The 23588-nt window shown below is 50.6% G+C and overlaps 1 protein-coding gene and 1 long non-coding RNA gene across 3 annotated transcripts; one reads left to right on the top strand and one right to left on the bottom strand.

Moving 5' to 3' along the window:
• The first annotated feature begins 67 nt into the window (after positions 1-67).
• Positions 68-669, top strand: LOC143442666 (uncharacterized). The gene is made up of 2 exons (XR_013111011.1): positions 68-208; positions 559-669. It is a non-coding gene; the product is annotated as an uncharacterized LOC143442666 (long non-coding RNA).
• Positions 670-1628: 959 nt separating this feature from the next.
• On the bottom strand, positions 1629-22306 carry Kcnh4 (potassium voltage-gated channel subfamily H member 4). Of its 2 annotated transcripts, none has more exons than XM_034506739.2 (17): positions 22098-22306; positions 20161-20394; positions 19702-19848; positions 19425-19552; positions 18057-18300; positions 17507-17664; positions 14252-14459; positions 11842-12036; positions 11231-11430; positions 8849-9098; positions 8032-8276; positions 7248-7286; positions 6703-7055; positions 6325-6431; positions 5383-5459; positions 2593-3297; positions 1629-1865 (listed from the first exon to the last, which is right to left on the bottom strand). In XM_034506739.2, the coding sequence occupies exons 1-16, from the start codon at positions 22171-22173 to the stop codon at positions 2902-2904; spliced, it is 3057 nt and encodes a 1018-aa protein (XP_034362630.1). In that variant the 5' UTR covers positions 22174-22306; the 3' UTR covers positions 1629-1865; positions 2593-2901. The 2 variants fall into 2 exon arrangements, with proteins under 2 accessions (XP_034362630.1, XP_076791908.1); XM_076935793.1 differs by having other exon boundaries at positions 20161-20390; positions 22098-22227.
• Between the last annotated feature and the right edge of the window lie 1282 nt (positions 22307-23588).

The following is a 23588-nucleotide window of genomic DNA, read 5'->3' as shown; positions in this document are numbered from 1 at the left end:
TTCCAAGAGAGCAGACAGAGGATTGTTCATGCAGAATTGAGAAAGGAAAAATATGCTCATGCAGCTCCGTAGACCAGTCGTGTGCCCTCGGCAACTTAGAGAAGCCAAGCCCGTCCAGGAGGCTGATTGTTGAGGAAGTTCTGTTATAGGAAAGGCGATGGAGCCGAGTGTGATGGCTCGCTCCGAAGGCAGAGGCTGGCAGATCTCTGTGAGTAGCAGCTAGGGTTATGTAGTAAGACCCCGGCTTTAAAAAAAAAAAGGGGGGGGGGTGATGAAAGCTCTGTAGAATGGGCTCTCTGGAGGCTAGCGAAATGGCTCGACAGGTAAAGATGCTTGCGGCCAAGCCTAACTGAGTACCATCCCCAGGAAACATGTCTTTTGACATCCACCTATGTGTCATGGCATTTAAGAACTCATCCACCCTCGCCCTAAGTACGTGAAGAAATGTAATTTTTAAAAAGGAGTCCTCTGGAGGGTACTAGATGGATGAAAAGGAGACCTGCTGCTGCCACAGGCTACCTCTCACCTCAGTCTTTCTTCCTTTCTTCCACTATGTAGTCATGATTGGCCTGGAACCTGCTTTGTAGATCGGTTGTGTTTGAATTCACAGAGATCCTCCTGCCTCTACTTCTGGAGTACTAGAATTAAACGTGTGTGCAACCACCACAATGGACTAAGTTTCTTTTTTAGGCTCTGTTCCCAAATATACCAGGGCTATCACCCCACCCCCACCCAATCAAAATTAGCTCTCCCTCAAAGACTGACTGCGTTCTCTCTAACCATCACTAAGAGATGAAAACCACTCCCCCTTCTACCACAGGTCAGGTCTATTTCTGTTTCTTCTAATTCCTTCTGTATGAATTAGGACCACTTCTGCTTAACCCCAACCTCCAACACTGGCCTCTTTCTGCATCTCTCTCCCAAGAATACTACTCAAAACCTTTATAAAATCAAAGCCCACCCCAGAGACCATGTAGTGCCTAGGGCATGGGACGGCATCAGTCATACCCGGAAGGCTTGAGCTGAAGAATGAACCTGTCTGGGACAACCTGCCACAAAAGCTGTGCCCACATCTAATTTCATCGCATCACCAAGGTGCCAGTTTCCTACAGCATATGTACCATATGACATGCACAGACCTTCACAGAAATGTAAGCTGAGAGGAGACGGAGCTTGGGAGAGTGGATTTTTAGCAGGTTCTTAACTGGTGATAAGTTCTTCCACCGACCTGACCACGATAACACACTACCTAGCTTAATATCAAATACCTATCCTGGAAAGAAGAGTTCCTTTTTCAGGAGGGTAAGAAAAGTCCTGGGATTTCTTTCTAAGACTAGAGAGATGAGCCTGATCAGACGTCTCTCCCACATACTCTGTATTTGTGGTTGTAACTGGGTGTTGGGGAGGAAGGAATGTAACAGGCCCTTAGCGACTCATTAAGGTTTCTCCCTTATCTGAGGAGTCCCTTGTGGTGTGAATATGGTGCCAAGTGGATTAGCTGGCGCCTTTGCCTTTCCTAGAGACAGCAACAGGGCCCTGGGGTACAGTGGGGTGTGTCTGCTTGTGTTAGCTCTTTCAAAACCCTGGGGCTCTCAGACTAACCCCCAGAAACAGCCAGAGTCAAGATCTGCAAAAATATATGGATTTATTTTTCTATCCAAAAGTGAGCCTGGGGTATTGAGTGAGAAAGGAGGGCTGGAAACCAGAGAGGGTTTGTGAGTTCCCCAGACCCTCATCGAGGTTGAGACCATGTTGGGAGGGAGGGGGGGCAGGTTTGGCTGATGTTTGGAGGTGGGATCTGCAGAAGGGTAATGCCAGAATGCTTTGAGCTGCTGGCAGCAGAAGGGACCATCTTGCATGACAGCCTGTAGAGAGACAAAAACATGTTGACAGGCCCAAGTCAGGAGTACCAATAGACATTATTAGGACCCACCCCCCACCCCCCATGGAGCCCACTCTAAGATGGGGATTGCAAACTGAAAAAATGCAGAGACCAAACAAATAAGCCAAGCCAATTGGGCATCAAGAAATGATCAACAAGCATGAGACAGAAGAAATGGGACCTGTTTCTTCAGCTACCGAAGACTAGGGATTACTGATTTTGCCAGAGGAATGTTGGTTCTTGGTAGCCAGACATTGTTGTCTTTTTGTTGTTGGTTTTTTTTTTTTTTTTTTTGAGAAGTTAGAATACTATTTTGTGGCTGTATCTGAAGTTTGATGTTGGTAACTAATTTATAGTTTAAAGAAGAAAAAAAAAATGTTCGGAGAGCCAAAGACACAGCTGGAGTCATCAGTTTGTTTTTGTGTGTGTGCCATGGGGTGAAGTGGACTCCAGTTTGGCTGCTGGTAGGGAGGTCTAAGATGTCCTGGGTTTCTCAAATGACAGCTAAAATCTCAAACTCACTCCTCTCAAGATGACATTGTTCTCAGGATCTTCTGCAAAGGGTCCAGAATCTGGGACAGAAGAGCTTCATAATACTGTATTACCATCCAGTCCTCTTACTCTAGACCCTGCCTGGTCTAACCTCAGCCTTCATTTACTAGGTTAGATCCTTGCTCTTGACAATTCTTTTGTTCCCAGTCTATACCTACCTCCAAGTCTTGGGGAGAAAGTAAGAGATCTCCTCTGCGTCGCCCAAAAGGGCGCCATGGTCCATTTCATGCCTGCTGGATTCCATGGCTTCCGGTGACTCCCCTCCCAGAAGAGGAGGATAGGGGATGGTTTAGAAAATGGAACAGGGTTAGATGTGGCCACTCGTTGTTAAAAAGTCCAGAGAATCCAGAGCCAACCAGACCAGCTGGCAGCTGCTGACCCCAAGGCAAGAGGCCAAGGAGCCCAGCTCCTCCCTGGATGGCAGGTGGTAAAGCCTACCCCAGACAGGCCTGGGCCCAAGGCCAGGGTCAGTGGAATGTGTCTGACCCAGACTGGAAGCTGTGCTTCAGGAGGCTTGGGGTCTGGGGAGAAGCCTCTGGCACTGGAGAGGGTCCGAGAGGATCAGGTTCTGAGGGATAGGGTGGCATCATGGAAGGTCTCAGCTCTGAGGGGCTGGCCCCTATCTCCACTGTCCCGACACTGGCTGGACAGTGAACTACAGCGAGTGTAGTATTCTGGAGACCAGGTGGTGGTCCAGACATATGAGGAGCGATGCATGGTGGTCTCTGGTGGGAGCAAGGAAGGTCTGGGAGCCAAGCTGAGTCAGCTGGGTGGCTTGGAGGACCCAGCCTAGCCTGTAAGAGACCCATCACTTGCCGCAGCTCCCGGCTTAGCTGAGACACTTCCTGATTGAGACGGGATATCTGTTGAAAACATAGCAAAATGTCTCATGGTTGCCATAGTAACAACCAGGTCTCCCCTCATCCCTCATGCTACAGTTTACAAAATTCTTCAACCACTGTCTGCTCACAGCCACCTGGGAAGAAAAGCAGGAGCCCGAATAGCCTATGAGTACCCCAGTGTATTTCCAAAAAATTATTTGCAGCAGTAGACACTGCTGTCCCTGCTTCCTGGCTTTTTATGCATTTAATTTGTGTATGTGTGTGTGTACATGCAATGAATGTGTGTGTGTGTGTGTGTGTGTGTGTGTATACATTTGAGTGGAGGTGTCCTTCTAGGCCAGAGGTCAACATTGGATAACTTCCTCTTATTCTCTATGGTTGTTTGGTTTTGGTTTTGGTTGTTTGTTTTAAGACAGACCCTCACTGGGTGGTGGTGGCACAGACTTTTAATCCCAGAGTAGGGTGGATCTTTGTGAATTTGAGGCCAGCCTGGTCTGTAGAGTTCCAGGACAAGGAAAAAACAAAGACTGAGACAGAGTCTGTTACTGAATTGGGGCTCACCAGCCATCTAGACTGGCTGACTAGCATGTGTCCATGTGTCTGTCCAAATCCCTTCCCCATCACCAGTGTTACAGACATGCAGCACTGTGCCTGGCTTTCAGTGTGCCAGAACTCAGGCATCTTACACTTGTGTGGCAGGTACTTTACCAACTAAGCCATCTCTCTGAGACTGTCTCAGATAGCTCAGGCTGATCTCAAACTTGCCATGTAGGCAAGGCTGGTCCTGAATTCTCGATCCTCCATTGCCTCTATCCCTAGAGTTTCGGGGTTACAGGCATGAGCCACCTCACTTGGCTCCTCCTCCCTTGTATAAAATATAGAAAAAAAAAAAAAAAAAAAAAAAGCACAGTCATAGCTTTGCTCTTAGCCCATCACCCAAGTGTCTTCCATGAGTGGTTTTTAGTGAGTGCGGAATCCATTGAGAAACTTGTCAAAATGCAGAGTTCTTGGGTCCCATCTGAGACGTTCCAAACTGACTGAAGCCAGGGAACTTGCACTTTAAAGGGTAGTACTAATACAAACTCCGGTATGGAATCACTGGCCTGGAGCTGAGGGCAGCCTGAGGCAGTAAGCAGAACTTACCATTAACCTTGAACTGGAGATAGCTCTAGGCCCTGCTCTGGCCCAGATGCTGCCTCTCTGGGCTGCAGGCTGTTTATCAGAACTGAGGGAAGGTGTCTCCCAGGGGTTGGGTTTCATAGCTGTGTGGCTACAATACTGAGATCCCTTGGGGAAGAAGTAGAGGCGGTGCCTAGCCTAGCTTAAGTATATGGAATATGGTCTCTTTCTGGCCAGTATTCAGCCATAAGGGCACAGGCCCTCTAAGCTTAAAAGTGTGTGTGGGTGCACACACACACACACACACACACACACACACACACACACTTCCCAAGACTGTAAAGGTAAAAAGGGAAAGGACTTAAGCCTTTACTCAGTCTTGGGAAGTGTGTGTGTGTGTGTGTGTGTGTGTGTGTGTGTGTGTGTGTGTGTTTGGTTGGATGGTTCCAGGCTGTAAATAGAGACCCAGTTGTGGGAGGGGGAGGTGTTAGTGAATGCCTGAGATGCAGAAGGCCCCGGGCCAGATATGTGTGCACTCTTATCCTCACACTTCTGGGAAGGACATACTATTTTTCTTTCTATCTATCTATCTATCTATCTATCTATCTATCTATCTATCTACCTATCAATCATTTGGGGTTTTTTTTTTTTTTTGAGACAGGTTTCTCAGTCTAGAAACTCAGGTAGTCCTCTACCTGTCCTGAAACTTACTCTGTAGACCTTAGCCTCAGACATTGCCTGCCTCTACCTCCTGAGTGCTAGGATTAAAGGCATGCACCGTCACCACCCATACACTGACATATTATTTTTCTAACTCTTAGGTGAGGAAACAGAAGCCCATGATAGCTGTGAGAGTTGCCCAGAGTAGTTTAGCTAGTGTGACTAACAGAACACAGGCTCTGGCTAGCTCTAGAACATGACATGTTCCTCTCAGATCCCAGGACAATATTCTCCAGAGTTGAAGGGGAAGAGCCAGGCCAAACTCACCTCTTGGTTCAGCCTGCAGACCTTTTCCTTCACCTCCTCTGCTGCCTCCGTGGCCACTTCCCGGCTGAGCCTTGGGCCTGCAGGCAGAATGGGGTAAAGAGATGCAGCGTGGATCCCCAAGTCCCCACACCTCTTCATTGCCTAGAAAGCAGGCAAGAAGCAAGGAATAAAATGTTCTAGTATCAGAGAGATGGGGAAGCCAACACCAGAGGCTGGTTTTGTGGCCTTGTGACTCCCCCAGCCTCAGCTCTTCCTCCATGCCCGCTGCTGCTCTCCAGCTTCAGGCAACAGCTTGGCATTCAAACACAGTGTCTCTTCTGCACATGCCTTTATACCTTTGAACAGTTGCTCCAATTTACCAAAGTGCCATGTTCCTCTTTCTTTTTAATTACACTTATTGATTTACGGCTGTGTATACGTGTGTCCCCCCAGTGCCAGGACAACTTTCGGAAGTCAGTTCTCTCCTTCCATCATACAGGTTCTAGGGGTCACACACAATCAGGTTTTACCATTGAACCCTGTCAGTGGCTCTTTGCAGTCCATGTAAGAAGTAGCCAAAGTGCCCCTCCAGTCCTACCACAAAGTCTTGCTCTCCTCCCTGTTGTAGAACTCAGTGCAGAATTCTAGAATGATTTATCTGTGTGCACAGCTACTGCCCCCTCCCCCCTGGACAAAATGTTGGCAGGATCTGGTTTGGTTGTGTGTAACTTTTGGCAAGATCTAGTTTAACTTTGTATATCCCTAGGATGGCACGTAACACACGTCATATGGAGTGGATGGGTAGATGGACGGATGGATGAGACAGATGAGTGGATGGTTGGATGAATATGTAATGAGGTAGACGGATTGATGGGGACAGGTGGATAGATGGGTAGGTGAATGGATGGTTAAATGGGCAGATATGCAAATGACTGTGATACGGAAACCACTGCAGTTCCTTACCTGAAGGGGGAGCCAGTGAGCGAGTTCTGGTGGGCTCTGGCCTCTTGCTGAACCGGAATGTAGGGGCCTCGGCTGTGTTATTGGAGTCTTCAATGCCATCCACGATCCTGAGGGTAGAGTAGTGTCCATCAGCACCATAGGGAGGGTGCGGGGCCAGAATAGAGTAGGCAGAGGGTCAGTGAGGGCAGCAGAGGCAGGAAACTGGGGAAGAACAGTGGTCAAAGCAGAATGGGATTGCAAGCTGTGGTTGGAAAGGCAGGGTTGGCAAATGGGGGAGAGACAGTAAGGAGCACTGGTTGGAACGCTGGGAATGGAGCCCAAAGAAGGTTCTGGAAGCCAGCAGGGATATGGGAAAGGCAAGGAAGGCTGGCATCTCACCGGGGACTGAGGTCCGGAGGTCCAAATGTTCCCAGTGGGGGAATGAGGAGCTGGGGGGGCTTCCAGGCAGCAGAGCCCCTGGGGGGGCCGTGCGGGGAGGGACTCTGACCCCGGCCAGCCAGGGCAGGGGAAGGAGATGGGGACAGGGAAGGAGAGGAGACAAGGGCTGAGAACGGGGGCAGCTCCTCGCCCAAAAGGCTGACCAGGGACCCCCGAGGTCGTGCTGGACTTAGGTTGGGCAGCAGGAGGGGCCGACGGGGCTTGGAACCAGCCCCAGGCTCCGTGACACCCTCGGTTTCTGTGATAGATGGTAGAGTCTTGTCTGAGGAGGAACCAAGAGTGTCGGAGCGTGCCTGTGGGAAGAGGGAACACCAGCTATACGGGACAGTAGACAACAGGACCCTTAACTGGGATGCAACCCTCGGCACCATATGCTATTCCCGATCCTCTGTCCCTTCTCCCTGTGGCAGAGGAGCTAAGGAAAGCTGCCCCACCTTCCAGCCTCTCCACAGAACAACCTCACCCCACCCAGAAACGCAGATTACCTGGGAGAGGCGAGGAGACCGTGAGAAGCGGCCAAGGCCCTGTGGAGACAGTGGGAATTCAAGCTGACTCCTACTCTGCACTCCTCTGGTACAGCCCCTCCTCACTCTACTGAACAGAGTTAAGGGATTGAGTACATGGGACCTTTTTATGGAATTGAGCCAGACTACCAACTCCAACTCAGAGGAATTCAAAATGACAAAATGACAAATTGAGCCTCAAAGTAGCAAAAGACAAAGGCCTAAGGTATAGACACATCACCAGGCGGTGGTGGCACACGCCTTTAATCCCAGCACTTGGGAGGCAGAGGCAGGCGGATTTCTGAGTTCGAGGCCAGCCTGGTCGGTCTACAGAGTGAGTTCCAGGACAGCCAGGACTACACAGAGAAACCCTGTCTCCAAAAACCAAGAAAAAAAAAAAAAAGGCATAGACACATCGGCCTAAAACAGAGTAGGAACCATTGGGGGCAGTACCAGAGTAGAGGAACTTTAGTGTGTGTGTGTGGGGGGGGGAGGGTGCACCAATTCAGAGAGAGACCTAAAAGAAGGGGTTGTTCATAAAGATAAGACAAGGCTGAGAGGTACTGGGCAATAGTAGAAGACTGTGAGAGATTGTCCAGAGGCTGGGTGAAGCCCAAGTGGAGTGGGGTGGGAAGATAGTATATATGACAACAGAAGGAGGTAGTTGGTGTTAGAGGGATGTTTTTAGGGAGGAGAGATGCAAGAGGATATCTGTTTTGAAGGAAGGTACCTCGGTGGAGGTGGTAGCCAGACATTGTCTACATACATTGTTTTCAGAACCTTGGCGCAGGTTGAAGGTTAGGTCCCGGGGTAGGCCAGCCCGGAAGGCAGCTGCATATTCCGGATACAGCCGCAGGACCTCGGCCAGCCCTCGGCTGCTCAGCTGCTGCAGGCCACAGTAAGTCAGTGCTTTCACATCAGCGCTGGTCTTCAACACGCAGCTGGGGCCTGCCCCTGCCCCAGGCTCCTGCCCCAACTCAGGAATGTCTGCCCCAATCAAGTCCCCCTTCCCTGTGGGTAGAGGAAGGGGACAGTCAACTGGGATGAAGGGAATATCAGTGCGAGATGGTCCGTACATCTGAGAGATGGTCAGAGTACTTAAGGATGGTTGAAAGGAGTTAGTGCATTGGAAGAGGGAATCGGGGAACTTGTAAATGGCCCATAGAGAATGGCAGGTGAAGCTGGGCAGCAGCCAGTGGGAGATGTCTATAGTGCTGGAGAAACGACCAATAGAATTGGGTGATGGATAAAGAATGGCCAGAGGGGTCACTTAAATAGTAAAAGTCAACAAGTTTTAGAGTCGTTTGGGGATGGGTCAGTGGAACTGGAAGATGATGCAATAGAAAAGGAGGAGTTGGTGTGAATGACAGTCACTGATGGAGGGCCCATGGGTTAAGGGGTGGCCAAAGAGTTAGGGCAGAGTGGGAGGAATGGCCAAGGAGGAACTGAAGGGATGGAGGAAGAATACTCCTCAGTAGGCATTCTAGGTACTCGTTAGAGGTCTCCCATTCCTGGAACCCCAGGCTATCCCCAAGACCTCTGGAGGTCTTAGGATGGGCAGTGTGAGGTGGTAGGGTTCTCACCAAGGATGGCCAGCACCATGTTGTCTCGGAGCACCTCAAGGGAGCCAGAGCAGACATAGTAGTGTGCCTGTAGGGCATCCCCACGGCGTAACAGGTACTCCCCGGGAGCACAGAAGGAGGTCTTGATGTGCAGGGAGAGGGCCCGTAGGCAGCCCCTGCTAGCTGCTCCAAACAAAGGCAGCTGCAGGATTTCCCGATTCAGGTGCATAGCGATGTCGGCTCGCAGCTCGTCTGGGAAGTCACGCAGTAACTGTCATAAGAGGCAGAGGTTACTCTGGCTATCCCCTTGGCAGTCACTACTCAAATCTACAAACATTGGGCAGTCCCCAAGGCAAGGGTGCCAACTTGCCCTCTCTTTGAAATTACTCACTGGACCTTAGGGAGACTTCTTGTCTAGCCTCATTTTTTTCCCTTACTATGTTGATCACCAGGGCTGGAGAGATGGCTCAGAGGTTAAGAGCACCAACTGCTCTTCTAGAGGTCCTGAGTTCAATTCCCAGCAACCACATGGTGGCTCACAACCATCTGTAATGGGATCTGATGCCCTCATCTGGTGTATCTAAAGACAGGAATGGTGGTGCTCATATACATTAAATAAATAAATAAATCTTTATTTAAAAAAAAACAAAACAAAACTATGTTGATCACCAGATCTAACTTCTGGGCAGAGACCAAGCCTTCTCTCTGGGTACCGCGTGTGCCTGCACACGCTGAGCAGTCATAGATTCCAGTTGCTCAACTCTGTACTGTCAAGAGCCATCGTTGGTGGGTCAGACTTCAACTGGGCATTGGGAAAGTAGGAATCATCTTTGTTCCTACGTTCCTGGGGGCTTTGGACCCCCTCTTTCTCATCTCTGGGCCTCAGTATCCCTACCTGTAAACTACAAGCTCATGCTAGGTCTTGAATGTTACCAGAGCGCTCCACACATAAAACCCAGGGCTCCCTCATAAAACCATGGAGCCCTTCAGCAACTCTGTTTTGCTGATCTCTTCCTTGTTCTGCCCAGGGCCCCTGGAAGAGACTCTCTCCCAGTCTTGCTCACTTATCTCTGGAGTTCCTTCCTCATTCCTTCTCCAGCCTCCTTACAGAGACAATCCCCTCACTCACTTCTCACTTTTACACCTCCCCCCCACCACACACATTATGGTAACCAGGCCCCCTCTTCCCCACTGGAAGCCCTAATGTTTAAGTTCACACATGTATTTACAACTACCTGATGGACAACCTCCCAGAGTCTCCCATAGGCAATGCACGTCCTGATGGCTCAGCCCTGGACACTCCCCTTCATCCCTAAGCTCAGTCAGTCCTCCTAGGTGCCTTCATCTCATCCCTTGACCCCAAGCCAGACTAGGGTGGCACTGTGTGCTGCTCTCTTGCAACCAACTAGAATTTGCCTGCTCGTTCGGATCCTTTCCTGGCAAATGCTTCCCATCCACTTCCTCCTCCACCCTCTGCCACATGCCTTCTTAGAGATCTGACAGAATAAAATTGCAAACTCAAGGCTATCTGCTTTTGGGGCTGCAGCTGCCCAGCCCCGACTCTGGCACTGGCACCTCCTTTCTCCGGAGCTCACTTAACTACTTTCAGATCCTTGAGCTCCTTCACTTTGCTTTACCAGGAACCTAGGTTGCGGGTTTTCTGGTTTTTTTTGTTTTTTTTGTTTGTTTGTTTGTTTGTTTTTTGTTTTTGTTTGTTTGTTTGTTTTAGGTTTTTCGAGACAGGGTTTCTCTGTGTCCTGGCTGTCCTGGAACTCACTCTGTAGACCAGGCTGGCCTCGAACTCAGAAATCCACCTGCCTCTGCCTGCCAAGTGCTGGGATTAAAGGTGTGCGCCGCCACCGCCCAGCTTTTTTTTCTTTTTTCTTTTCTTTTTTTGGACTGGAATGATCTCAATGGTAGACTGATTCTCTGGACCATGATGTATCCCTTTCTCTGCCACCTTCCTTGGGCACCCCCTCTGGGCTCAGACTCAATGAGGGCCCTACTGCAGGAACTCACTCCTGTATGGTCCCATTCACTATGTGTTTCTCTGTACCGGTTTCCCTCTCCCACCCTTCTTGGGGTCTCCTTTAGGGCCAACGCTGCCTGTAATCATCTCTAGCTACAGTGCCATTCTCCACTGTCTTCAGGACATAAGAGCAAATGGGAAAGCATGGCTTGGCCCAAACTGAGGCCCAGACAAGGCAAGGTGTCCATTCAAGTCCAGATTCAAGCATTCTGCTTCCTTTCAACCTACATGTTCGAGCACCAAAGACAGGGATTTGGATTTGACTGGGTGCACATCCTTGCTTAACACCCTGGTTGCCTCTGTTCCAATCCTGGAAAAGCACTAGCCCTTCCCTGTTGGACCACCACGTGGCAGGAGCCCCTGCTCAACGCTACCTCGTTGGCATCGATGCCGCTATTGACTGCCCAGGTAGTCTGGAAGTACTCGAGCATGCGCTGTTTGAGTGGGCGGGGCAGACGATGCACTCGGATGAAGTCCTTGAGATCCTTCATGCGGCTGTGGTAGAGCGAGCGTCGGGAGTACATGCGCTGGATGATTGCTGTGACATTCCCAAACACCACTGCGTGCATCAGCGCTACAGAGGTGGCAGTCCAGAGTATTAGAGACGCTCACCGCACATTTGCTTCTTATGCCTGCCCCTCCAACCCCTGAATCACCCTGCCTTGGATGGGTCTCAGAGGTTCTGGGGAAGCACGGGAGAGCTAGCGGGTTCCTGTGAGCCCATCTAGGCAGGGGGAAGTAGGTGGTAATTCATAGATGAGGGCACACCCATACTCCTCTCTCCTCACTCTCTTGGCCATGACCTTGGGTATCCTTACCCTTTGAAAGAGATCACAACTGTTTATGGGCACAATCATGGGTAGCGAATATCAATGAACACGTGACTGTGTGGACTTGGGTGGGTACCTTCCTTCCTCTGAGCCTTATTAACCTGTGCTTAAGCCCGGACTCACTGGCTCCCTGGAAATAGTGGGTCTGGCCTCACCGCCTATGAGCATCGTGCAGATGGAGAAGATCTTCTCAGCATCAGTGTTGGCACACACGTTGCCGAAGCCTACACTCGTGAGGCTGCTCAGCGTGAAGTACAGTGCAGCGATGTATGCACTGCGTCGAGATGGTCCACCCGCCGAGCCATTGACATAAGGCTCCTCCAGTCGCTTGCCCAGCTCATGCAGCCAACCTGTGACGAGGGCGAGGGAAGAAATTATGGCTGGCTACACAAGCGCTGGAGAGAGCATTTCCCTGATCTGTCTGTTTGGCCTTGGATACATATTTACAGAGAGGGGCAGTTTGTAGGGCCTGACACGGAAAGTGTGCTGAGCAGCTGTGACTGGGCCATGAACTGCCTACAGTTGACTCCAAGGCTACCCACTCCATAGACCGTTGACCACAGGGGCCCCTTCAACTCCCTGGTGTGTTACTGTGTGTTTTCTGTGTATGTGTGTGTTGTAGGGAAAATGCTGAGATCCGTGGCCCAGCCAGGGCTGTCCCTGTCATCACCTGTAAACGGTGTCAAGGGGAAACGAAAACAAACCATTACAGGTGGAAGGCAAGCTACAAAAGTGTATTAGAAACCATAGCAAGGCCGGGTGTACTCAAATACATGAAATAAATAAATAAATTTAAAATAATAAAATTCTTTTAAAAAAGAAAGATTAAGCCGGGCAGTGGTGGCACATGCCTTTAATCCCAGCAGTTGGGAGGCAGAGGCAGGCCGATTTCTGAGTTTGAGGCCAGCCTGGTCTACAGAGTGAGTTCCAGAATAGCCAGGGCTACACAGAGAAACCCTGTCTCGAAAAACAAAAAACAAACAAAAAAAAAAAAGAAAGAAAGAAAGAAAGAAAAGAAAAAAAAGAAATAAAAAAGAAAAAAAGAAGAAGAAGAAGAAAAAGAAAAAAAAAGAAACCATAGCAGGTTAGGGGGGGCCTAACACCAATCCTACGGACTTTACTCTCTTAGGACATGGCATTTTAATTTTTTTAAATTTTATTTTAATGTATGAGTGCTCTGCTGCATGTATGTCTGCATGCCAGAAGAAGGCACCAGATTGCCTTATAGATAGTTACTGGGATTTGAACTCAGGACCTCTGGAAGAGCATCCAGTGCTCCTAACCACTGAGCCATCTCTCCAGCCCAGGACATGGTATTCTTTGGTGGAGACTGAGAAAATAGAAAATTCGCCTTGGGGAAAGAAAGAAGCCCGGGCCTCCCAGGGAGGAAAACATGTACAAGGCCCACAGTGAGAAATCAGCTGTTGCTAGGTCCAGGAGGGTAGCTAGTGTACAGGGGCTGTACAGGAGGAAGGAACATGGGGACACAGATCACACAGGGCTGCCTCGGACACATGACCGCAACATGGATTTGAGTTCAAGGGCAGTGAGGGCCTCGAACTCAAATCCATGTAAGGGCCTGGGTAGAACCGGGGTGGGTCAGTGTCTATTATGTTTTGAAGTTATTATTACAGATTTATTTACTCCATCTTTAAAGTGTATGCGTGTTTGACAACGTGTTATATATAGGCTCAAGTAGAATGAGGGAATAGGTCGGTGTCTATTATTTTTTAAATTATTATTATAGATTTATTTATTTTATTTTTCAATGTGTATGAGTGTTTGCCAACATGTTTTGTATGTTAGGTATTTGTACCGTGTTTTGTGTGTGTGTGTGTGTGTGTGTGTGTGTGTGTGTGTGTGTGTGTGTCATTTGCGCAGGTCAGAAGAGGGCAGTAGATCCCCTATGAGCTATCATAGGTGTGTTGGGAACTGAACCCAGGTCCTCTGCAAGGTCAACCTTAACCCTTGGTTAAGGTCAGCTCTTAACCCTTGAGTCCACTGTAGGGATTGTGGAGAGAGGAATGTGGGTTTGACGGGACAAGGTAGTAGAGATGGAGGGACTATGCCAGATCCAAGTGGTGGGTCAGTGTGGGCTGACGGAGTGGGAGGTGTCAAGAGCAGCACCTAGGATCTGACCTACTTTCCAAGGAAACATTGAGGGCCTGGGTCTGGCTCCATTAATTGTGTCTAAGCAGGAACTGATGGTGGCATTGAGCTGACAGACTAAGCTCTTTCTAAATAAGAAATAAGCCTTTACGCATGCTGCTTCCTCTGTCCAAAATACCCTCTCTCCATCAGTGTCTTTCCCTATCATTGATCTTGGTCTTATTCCCCCGCTCTCCTGAAAGTTTCCCCGCTAGGCAGAGCCCTTGTCTTCAAACCAGTGCCTCCACACTTGATCCAGAAGGATCACTGGGCATCTTATCGGATGGCTGGAGGATTATGGGATGAGGAGGTGTTGAGTGCTGGTGGCATCCATTTGGGAATAGGCGAGGTCGAGAAGTAGCAAGCAAGGTGGGCGGGGGAGGGGGAAGGAGAGGGAGTCTGGGGATGGTGGCTCACCAATGTCCCAGAGCAGCGGGTCATTGGCCTCCATCTCCCGGCGGCCGATGACATACCAGACGCAGGCCATCCAGTGAGCAAGGAGTGCAAAGACGGACATGAGCAGGGTGAGCACCACCGCGCTGCACTGCGAGTACCGCTCTAGCTTCTGCAGCAGCCGCAGCAGCCGCAGGAGCCGCACAGTTTTTAACAGATGTACCAGCGAGGTCTGCAGGAGGGCAGCGGGGGAGGCTGTCAGCAGGCACACCTCCCCAAAGCACACGTAGCCCCACCCCCACCCAGGCCCTTCCCACCAGACAACCTGGAGCCAGAGGAAGCCTGCAAAGGGAAAAAAAAACAAAAACAAAAACAAAAACAAAAACAAAAACAAAAAAAACTATCCCTGCTGTCCTGAGAAAGTGACTTTAAAATGCATCAGGAGAGAATAATTAACTTGGCCACTGAGGACTTCCTTTGCATTGTTCCACCACTATGCCACACGTGTATAGTCCTCATTAAAATAAACAAAACAACCTTCCAAGTCTTTGGTCCAGTTATCATCTGGGACCCTGATTTGCTGATGAATGAATTGTGTAAGGGCTCACAGACACTAGTGACTTGCTCCAAGGTCAGAGGCCAAGGAAATAACAGAGCTGTAACTCAAACTCAAGATGATGGACACCAAGTCCATTTGGGACTAAGCTGCCTCATAGAATTATAGGGAGCAAGCCCTAGGCAGAGCTGGCAGAGAGAAGATCCCTGCTCAGAGAGAGCTCCACTGTCCTAGAAACCATCCAGCAAGGTTGGCCACTGGCATGGGGAAGTGTAACGGATGGAATTGGGTCAAATAAGGGACCTGTGGACTACCAAAGGTCAAGGCTTTAATGCTTGTAGGTCAGCCACAGGTAAGAAGGAAAGCAGGGCTTGAGGACACCTGCGTTGGGTTAGAGGTTAATGGAGCTATGGTGTCTAGCAAGGGTCCTGTAAACATCTGTTAATTCTACTGATATGGGGAAAGGGATGCAGGGATCAAACACAGGACCTTATACATTCTAGACAAGCTTTTCTTTCTTTCTCTCTTTCTTTCTCTCTTTCTCTCTCTTTCTTTCTTTCTTTCTTTCTTTCTTTCTTTCTTTCTTTCCTTCTCCATCTTTCCAAATCTGCTGGTTTGTTATAATTATTAGCACTTCAATTTGGCCTTCTAATATGGCAAACAAGGAGCAGCCATACTCCTTACACACACACACACACACACACACACACACACACACACACACAGCTTGTCAGCTAGAGCTATAGATTCTAGGGTTTGATATAAAGGTCCTCACCACCCTTTCAGGGTGCCTCATGGAAAACCATACCCCAGGGACCTGGTATTACACTGCTCCAGAATCACCTCGTGAAGGGGCTAGAAAGGAGGAGGCCCTGGTTCCCCAACATGGATATTTTATTTATTTATTATTTATTTATTTATTTATTTATGTTTTTTCGAGACAGGGTTTCTCTGTGTAGTCCTGGCTGTCCTGGAACTCACTCTGTAGACCAGACTGGCCTCGAACTCAGAAATCCACCTGCCTCTGCCTCCCAAGTGCTGGGATTAAAGGCGTGCACCACCACCGCCCGGCAACATGGATCTTTTAAAGGCCTAACTAAACACACCAACCTTCAGCCTGCACCTTTAGGGACCCTTCTCTCATCGTCCTTTGGCCCGAATGTCATTGGCACGACTCCTTTAACTCTATGTAACTCTTGTCAGGTGTCTGCTCCTCTATTTCCGTTCTAGTTCTCTCAGGCTTCCGGTGTTGCTCCTAGTCTCCCCTAAGCCATACATTTGGAGACCCTGCTTATCCAGGAAGCAGGTTGTATATGAGAAAGAATTCTAGACCAGGAGTCTGGAGACCTAGTTAGTTCTCACTGAGCTTTTGTATCAACATTTGAAAAGAGATGGAAGAACTTTCCTGAAGGATTCCACATGTGTGAAAGTACAGTACTGATCTGTAAAGTACTCCTGAAGGCAACAGAGGAGAAGGGACATCCTCTCCCCATCCTGAGAGGAGGGGCTGGTGGCTCTCTGTAGCACACCTCTCCTGTAAGGACAGCTGTCTGCCTGGCTGACTCTATCTTGTGCACGTAAAGGCATGGCTACAAGCCTGAGGACAAGTAGTCACCTCAGGGCAGAGTTACACACACACACACACACACACACACACACACACACACACACACACGTGTGTGTGTGTGTAGGAGCATGCACACACATGTGCACAACCAGGAGAAGGGGCTCACAGCCCGTTGGCGGCTAGTTAAATCGGGCTTCGTGTAGGTGGTTTCCTGCTATAGCTGAGTGCGGCAGGGAGAGCACACAGGAAAACTGCTCTCCACCTCGCCTCCCCCACAATGGCGAGGGGGCTTGGGGACACAGGGCAAGATTGCCTCACCTTAGGCTAGAAAAGACCTACTATCTGGCTCCATACTGACCACTCAGGGCATTTCTGGGCAGTTCCCAAGTGAAGACACTGGTCCAGGTACACAACCCAGCCTCTGACTCCCTGGCTTGACTTACTATGCTCTTTCTCTGGAGTCTCATCTTTTGCTAGCCAAATCCTGTTCATTCTTGGAAGCCTGGCTCTGCTCCCACCTCCCCCAGGAACAGTTCCTTCCCAGACCACCTCAGTCCCTGCCCAGCTGGGACGCTTCTGCCCCCAGGCGCTGGCCTGATTTCAGAATGTTTTTGCATATACCAGTGTTCCAGCCCAGAGCTCCAAGGCCAGCCCAGACCCTGTGAAGAATTACCATGCAGCAACTGGCATCTCCCATTCAGCGATTCTGTGTCTAATGTCCTCCTTCCATTATTCCTGCCTGTCTCAGCAGTCTGAGGGGGCTTTGAGGGCCGATTTCTTGTCTCTTTCTACCAGTGACCAGACCCCATATAGTGTTTGCAGACAGTTAAGTGCTCATCAGCTGTTTGTGAAATACAAAAAATGTGAAAAGTACCACTCATCTGGCGTCAGACCAATGCCGCCTTGGTAGCCATAGTTAGCATTTGGTTCTCTCAGCTTCCCTCAAAGACTGTGAGCTGAGTTCTCCAAGAGTATAGACCCTTTGGGTTCCTTCCCAGAGCCTGGCTCAGGGCTATGCCCATGGTAGGGTCAGAGGAACACATATCTGCATATGAATTGATAGGACTGTAACTGGCTTTGTGTTTGCTCCTCTAATGGGAGGGGCTGGGTTGGAGTTCAGATGCTAGGATGCATGGTGGGATTGGGGGTCACTCACCACAGTGATGTTGAAGACATAGAGCAGGTCAAAGGGCAAAGCAGCAATGAGGTCCACAAAGAACCAGGTGGCCAGGTAGTGGAGGCCAATGGACCGAGGAGCAGAAATCACCTGGCCCGACTGGGACACGTAGGTGGTGCGGAAGTTCAAGATGATGTCTGAGGAATGCAAGAGGCTGTTACTAGGGACTACAGCCTGAACTCTCAGGTCAGGTAGCTGATGAATGGGGCAGGCAAAAAGCGAGCATTGGAGGCCCGGAATGGAGGAGGAGGCAGAGTGAAGAAATCTGAGACTTGGGTAATCTATAGGAAGGAAAGGCCACAAGGCTGAAGGCTGCAGGGCACTGGTACAGGAGTTACAGGGGCTTGGGTGTAAGCCTCCTCCCCCTCTGAGGGCATACTCACTCCTCCCTAGGCCCCTAGATCTCAGAACTACAAAGAGAAGACTCTTCAAGCTAAGGAAGGACCCTGCAGACCCAGGATGGAGGAAGGCTTACCAGAGTGGGTCCCCACAGCCCGCCCCCCCAGATTAGTAGAGCAGAGGGTCTGACCCAGGATGAAGAGCATCTCCACAGCGATGTCACTGACAAGGGTGTGTCGGGAAGTGATGGGGGTGTCGTCATCACCCGCAAAGCAGACGTTGTAGGGGACGGTGACCGCGACGTAGAATGTAGCAAGGAGGATGAGACCATCCCAGACAGCCTTGGGGATGCTGTAGTGGAGGAGGAGGCAGCGGGAGCCCCCCACGGAGGCCACCTTGTACTCAGGCACTGATGGCTTTGGCTCAAACACGTTCTAAAGGGAGAGGGGTAGCAGTTGGGGACACTTAAGGGAAAGAATAATTAAGGCTTGAGAGAAGGGAGAGTTTGGGGATAGGGAAGGGGGAAGGTTGGTATTGCAAGGGTAGCCAGAAAGGAAATGGAAGATATGGGGGTTGAGGGCAGGGAATTCTCAGGTCAGCATCTGTATTATGCTATAGCTCAGGTTTCTTTTTGTCATTCTTTTTACTCCTTTCTTTTCCCTTTTTTGTGCTGGGGACCTAACCCAGAGGCGTGTACTTTCCAGGCAGGCACTCTATCACTCAGTTAAATCTCCACAAAACACCCTCAGGCAGCTTCTAAAGAAAGCATGCTTTATCAGCGGCATTTGCATGGACTGACCCTCGCCCTACTTGAAGATTGTCATCAGACAAGCCAAAGGCTCATAACTTCTTTGTAGTGCTTTCCGAGTTCTAGGGACCTAGTGAGGGGTGAGTATGCCCTCACAGGGAAGAGGTTAGCTCTGCTGACCCAATTCCTATGGCCTTTAACAGACTACAGAAGTGGGGGTGGGGGGAAGCTCTTCACTGGCTTGGTCAGGAACCTTGGGGATGGCACACAGGGTGGGATGCTAGGTCCACAACAGGCTTTCTTTCTAGGATCACAGCAGCTTGTGAATTCATACTCATGATACAACCCTTACACTCAGGGGGAGGATTACTGCTAGAGCCCCACCCCCTGTGACAGAACCAGAACAATGTCAATCACCTACTGAAGAAAAGAAAGTGGGGCTGGGTAGTGGTGTCCCATGCCTTTAATCCCAGCACTTGGGAGGCAGAGGCAGGTGGATTTCTGAGTTCAAGGCCAGCCTGGTCTACAGAGTGAGTTCCAGGACAGTCAGGGCTACACAGAGAAACCCTGTCTCGGAAAAAAAAGAAAGAAAGAAAGAAAGAAAGAAACAAAGAAGGAAAGAAGAGAAAGTGGGGATTGGAGGAGGGATTGGTAGGGGGGCACATGTGATGAAGCAGAAAGTGGTATCTGGAAAATGGGTGGACAGAGGAACAAGCCAACAGATGGAGGATGGACAGGGAAATAGGGAGAAGGTAGCAGGGAATTAAGCCTGGAGGACACAGGGATTTCAGTCAGGGGGGTGGAACTTACACTATTGGCCTTCACACTTCCCTGGCCCCGGCGACCAAAGTGGCCAGTCAACCGGTGTAGGACAGTCCGGTTCTGCCTCCTCGTGGACCTAAGTCTTGAGCTAGTTCCTCTCCTCCCAAGAGACTTTTCTATTGTTGAAAAAAAGAAAGTGGACAGAGATAAGTTAGGGTGCATCCTGAGGGGCTGTGTGTAGCGCTGTCTACTGTGACCTAAACCTGTAGTTACCGTGATTATTGTCCCCATAGCGCAGTCTACTGTAACCTAGACCTATAGTTACCATGATTATTGTCTCCATGGATTCCTGGTGAGCCAAGTCCTGGGCCTCCACTCTGAGAGATGTCTTTGAAGGAAAACAGGAAAAGCACAACCTCCCCCATCTCATTCTTGATGGGCATCATGTCCAGAAGACACCAAAAGGCTGAGCCTGTGGGCAGAGAGAGAGGGCAGAGGTACGTGAGCAGCCCTGTGCAACCCTTTGGTTCTCCTAGGTTTCTCAAGTTATTAGTCAGAGGCTTTGGTGAAGGTTTAGAGCTGGGAGACACCCCGGAGAACTGTCATCTAGTTCCTTCACTTTACAAATGGAGAGACCAAGGCCCAGAAAGGATCTTAGTCCTACAGGCAGCTCATGGCCATAGAAGGATAAGCCCCTCAGGTTCTCTGTGCCTAGCAGACTCTGCTGGCTGAAACCTAGGATTTGGGCAGATGTCAAGCAAGCCAGGCAGGTCAGACTCTTTACCATCCTTTCTGTAAAAGCAGATTTCAGTTCGGTGTTCTTGGTGGCCCTCCAGGGCTTTTTGTAACCTTTGCAGGGCTGGCTCACTGGTCTCTGGGCCATAGAGGAATCGGCAGCTACAGGTTTTCTGCATGACCTCGGTGCGGCCGTAGCCTGTGAGCTCACAGAAGCCGTCAGAGCAGTAGACGATGGGAAAACCCCGTGGGCCCTGTGCATTGGCCAGAAGGAAGTTGCTGTCTACAAGAGGGAGAAGTCAAGGTCAGGGCCAAGCCAAGAGGGGAGCTGACTTCTACAGGAACAAGAGTTCCCTCAAGTCACGGGCAGAGATCAGAGAGCTAGAAGCTTCCGGGTGGTTCCTAATCTCCCTCTGAAATGTTCTGAAATGAGGACAAGTCGTACAACAACGGTGGCCTGGAGTCCATGAAGGGCTAGAGAAGGAACCCCAGGAACCCCATGTGGCTCATGCTCATACGTTCAAACTGGGGAACTGTGACTGCAGAAAGCAACAAAGAATGGCAAGGGCAGGGACTCCAGCACCCACTTCTACCACCTACACAATGTGGCTCAAGGCCTCAGCTTCCTTATCTGCAAAGTGGGACACCATGTGCCTTTTCCCCATGGATGTGGGTTGCATCAGGTAACTTGGGAAGGAAGGATTGCTGGCACTTAGAAGATCCCCACCCCCACCCCATTCACTCAATTTTGGAAGCACATCCTTGGATACTACCCCGGCATCCTCTTTTAATAAGCAGGACAATGATTCTGATGACATCACACTTTCTTATTGTTAAACCAAAAGGCAGAAAAATTTCCAAACTTATAGACGTGCTTAAAGCAAGGGAAAGACTGTGGGAGACACATCCCTCTTTCTTGCCTTCCAGGAAATGCTGACTTTTTGATATTTTTTAAGGAGTTTCAAAGAATCTGTTCCTTATGCTCAAAGTCAAACTAGAGAAGACATTGAGGTGTGAGCGGCAGCCACCCCAGCACCAGAACCCGAGTTGGCTCCCTCTAGCTTCAGTGGATTAGAGCCTGGGGGGGGGGGGGGGGAGACACACACACGAAGGGATAGGCTTAGTTGATGAGGTAGGAGGAACAAACAGTCCAAGGACCCTAGGAGAGGGTACTGTCAGGGGGGTAGGGTGTCTGATCGGGACTCTGAGGGTTCCTAGGAAGCACTGGGTCCTGGGCACAGCCTACTTCTTCCATCCCAGGGCCCGTTGCCTCGGTGATTGGCGCTATGGAAACAAGGGAGGTTGGGGGGGGGTAGGGCCCTGGCGGCTCGGTTTCCGCCCTCGGCTACCGCTCCCCCACCCTACTAATGCCGGCCAGGGTTTCGAAGAGGGACAAAGGAAGACCTGGGGGTTCCAGAGTTGGGAGAGGGAATGGAGGGAGAAGAGGTCGGGAAGGAGCTGTGCGGCTGTCCAGGGTGCTGAACTTGGGAAGCCAGCTCAGGTGGGCTAGCAGGGAGTTTTCTCGGTCTCAAGTACTTGCCCCCGCTTTGCCTCACCCACCTCACACACGGATAACTCATGATTTGGGGGCGCGTGACCTTAATGCAGACTAGGTCTTGCCGGAGTCTGTTCTCTCTCTTTTCTGGGGCAGAGGCAGTTGTAGTCACCAGACCACTTTGTCCCATCTCCACGCCTCAGATACCTCTATACACACTCCCAGCTCAGCTCTGCCCTGGAGTGGGTGGCTCCCAAGGCCCCTCCTTCGTCTTGTGGCACAAAGAGCCGCTTTTGCCTTGAGTCACACCCCCTAACCTTGCCCTCCCCACCCCCGGCGCTCCATGTCTTGATCTCTACTCTCAAGGGCTCTGCACCCCATTTCTTTACCACGGTTTTAGGGGATCCAGCACCCCATTCTCCTTTGATCTCACTACATCCAGATACTCTCCCTGTCCCAAGGAGACTTGACCCAGCCTCGGCCCAACTCACGCGTGCCGTCAAAGCGGGTGGCGATGGTGTCCAGAAAGGTGTTTTGCGGGGCCAGCAACCCCTTCATGACCGGCATGGCCCCGGGTTCGGATTCGAGGCGTTGCGCGGGCTGCGTTCAGCGCGGCCTGGCCGGAGGGGGCGCGCTACCGGCGGGGCCGGGGCGCCCCATGCGCCGGCTTGCCTCCTCCCCTCCTCTCGCCGCCGCTGCCTGTGTGCTCTGAACCTGTTAGTTCTAAGCTCTGCTTCGCAGCACTTGGGAACCGCCACCCCCACCTCACCCCACCTCCCCACGGGTCAGGTTCTTCCCGGAGGGCTCGGCCCGCGCCCACCACGTGGCTCCGCACCGGGAGGGGCCGCCAGAGACACCCGCAGCCCTCCTCTGTGGCCCTCCTCCCAGAGGGGAGCGGCCCACGCGTGTCTCTTGGGGAGAGACTCGGAGACACGCCCACCATCCAGGCTTGAGGTGATGAGGTGGGGCTCGAACGGTGGCCACGCCCTTCTTTCAGGGTGATCACGCCCCTACGCGTGGTTCCCTGGATGCTCCGGTAGCTCCACCCCACGGGTTTCCCCGCGCGGCCCACGCTGGGGCTGGTGTCTGGTTGACAGTGCCGCCTGCTGGAATTGGGATATTTCTTAAAAAAAAAAAAAAAAAGTTGTTACATTTATTTATTTTTGCATATGTGTGTGTACATGCCGGCTCCAGTAGTGCAGGTGTGGAGGTCAGAGGCCAACTTTCCGAAGTTCTCTCCTTTCACTTTGTGGGTCCCTAGGATCGAACTCAGTTCTTCCGTCTTGACAGCAAGATCTTTGTCCACTGACCTGTCTAGCCAGCCCTGGGGTCTCTACTTTAGGGTTTTACATTACTGTTGTAGGGCTGCGACAGCAACGTGATACCAGTGATACCAAGTGGATGGCTTAAACAATTCTGGTATCTGGAAATCTGGGTTCGAGGTGAACTCTGGGCTGGATTCCTCTGAAGGCTGTGAAGAAGAGTCTCTTTCTCCCATGTTTCCCTCCAGCTTCTAAGTGGGTTGCTAGTGACCTCTGGCATTTCTTAGCTGGTGGGTACATTGCCCTGGTCTTTATTTCCGTGTTCATGTGAGTTCTTCCTGTTTCTCTGTGTGAATCCTAATTCCCCCCTTTTTGTAAGAACACTAAACTGGATTACAGATCTACCATATGCAGATCCTATCTCACCTCAGCTGACTACATTGTCAAGACCACTTCCTAAATGCTGGGGGGTTAAGATTGCATTGTGTGAATTTGGGGGGAGGGGAGCACACTCGAACCCGCAACTGGCATCTTGGCTGGAGCTGGAGAAAACTCTTTGCCTATTCTCTGCTTAAGAACATCCCCAGTAGCCGAGCGGTGGTGGCACACGCCTTTGATCCCAACACTTGGGAGGCAGAGGCAGGCAGATTTCTGAGTTTGAGGCCAGCCTGGTCTACAGAGCGAGTTCCAGGACAGCCAGGGTTACACAGAGAAACCCTG

The sequence above is a fragment of the Arvicanthis niloticus genome, chromosome 6 (genome assembly GCF_011762505.2).
Source record: "Arvicanthis niloticus isolate mArvNil1 chromosome 6, mArvNil1.pat.X, whole genome shotgun sequence".
Taxonomy (NCBI): domain Eukaryota; kingdom Metazoa; phylum Chordata; class Mammalia; order Rodentia; family Muridae; genus Arvicanthis; species Arvicanthis niloticus.
The sequence above is the reverse complement of the archived record's forward strand: the minus strand, read 5'-3'. Positions and strand labels throughout refer to the sequence as shown.

Bases quoted from the DNA above. Each gene is read 5' to 3' on its own strand.
- Kcnh4 (XM_034506739.2), bottom strand. From the start codon at position 22,173: ATGCCGGTCATGAAGGGGTTGCTGGCCCCGCAAAACACCTTTCTGGAC. The intron at 19,553-19,701 runs GTAACTATAGGT...TTTCAACAATAG, and splicing joins CCATGGAGACAATAATCATG to AAAAGTCTCTTGGGAGGAGA. The intron at 8,277-8,848 runs GTGAGAACCCTA...CTCTACCCACAG, and splicing joins CATGGTGCTGGCCATCCTTG to GGAAGGGGGACTTGATTGGG.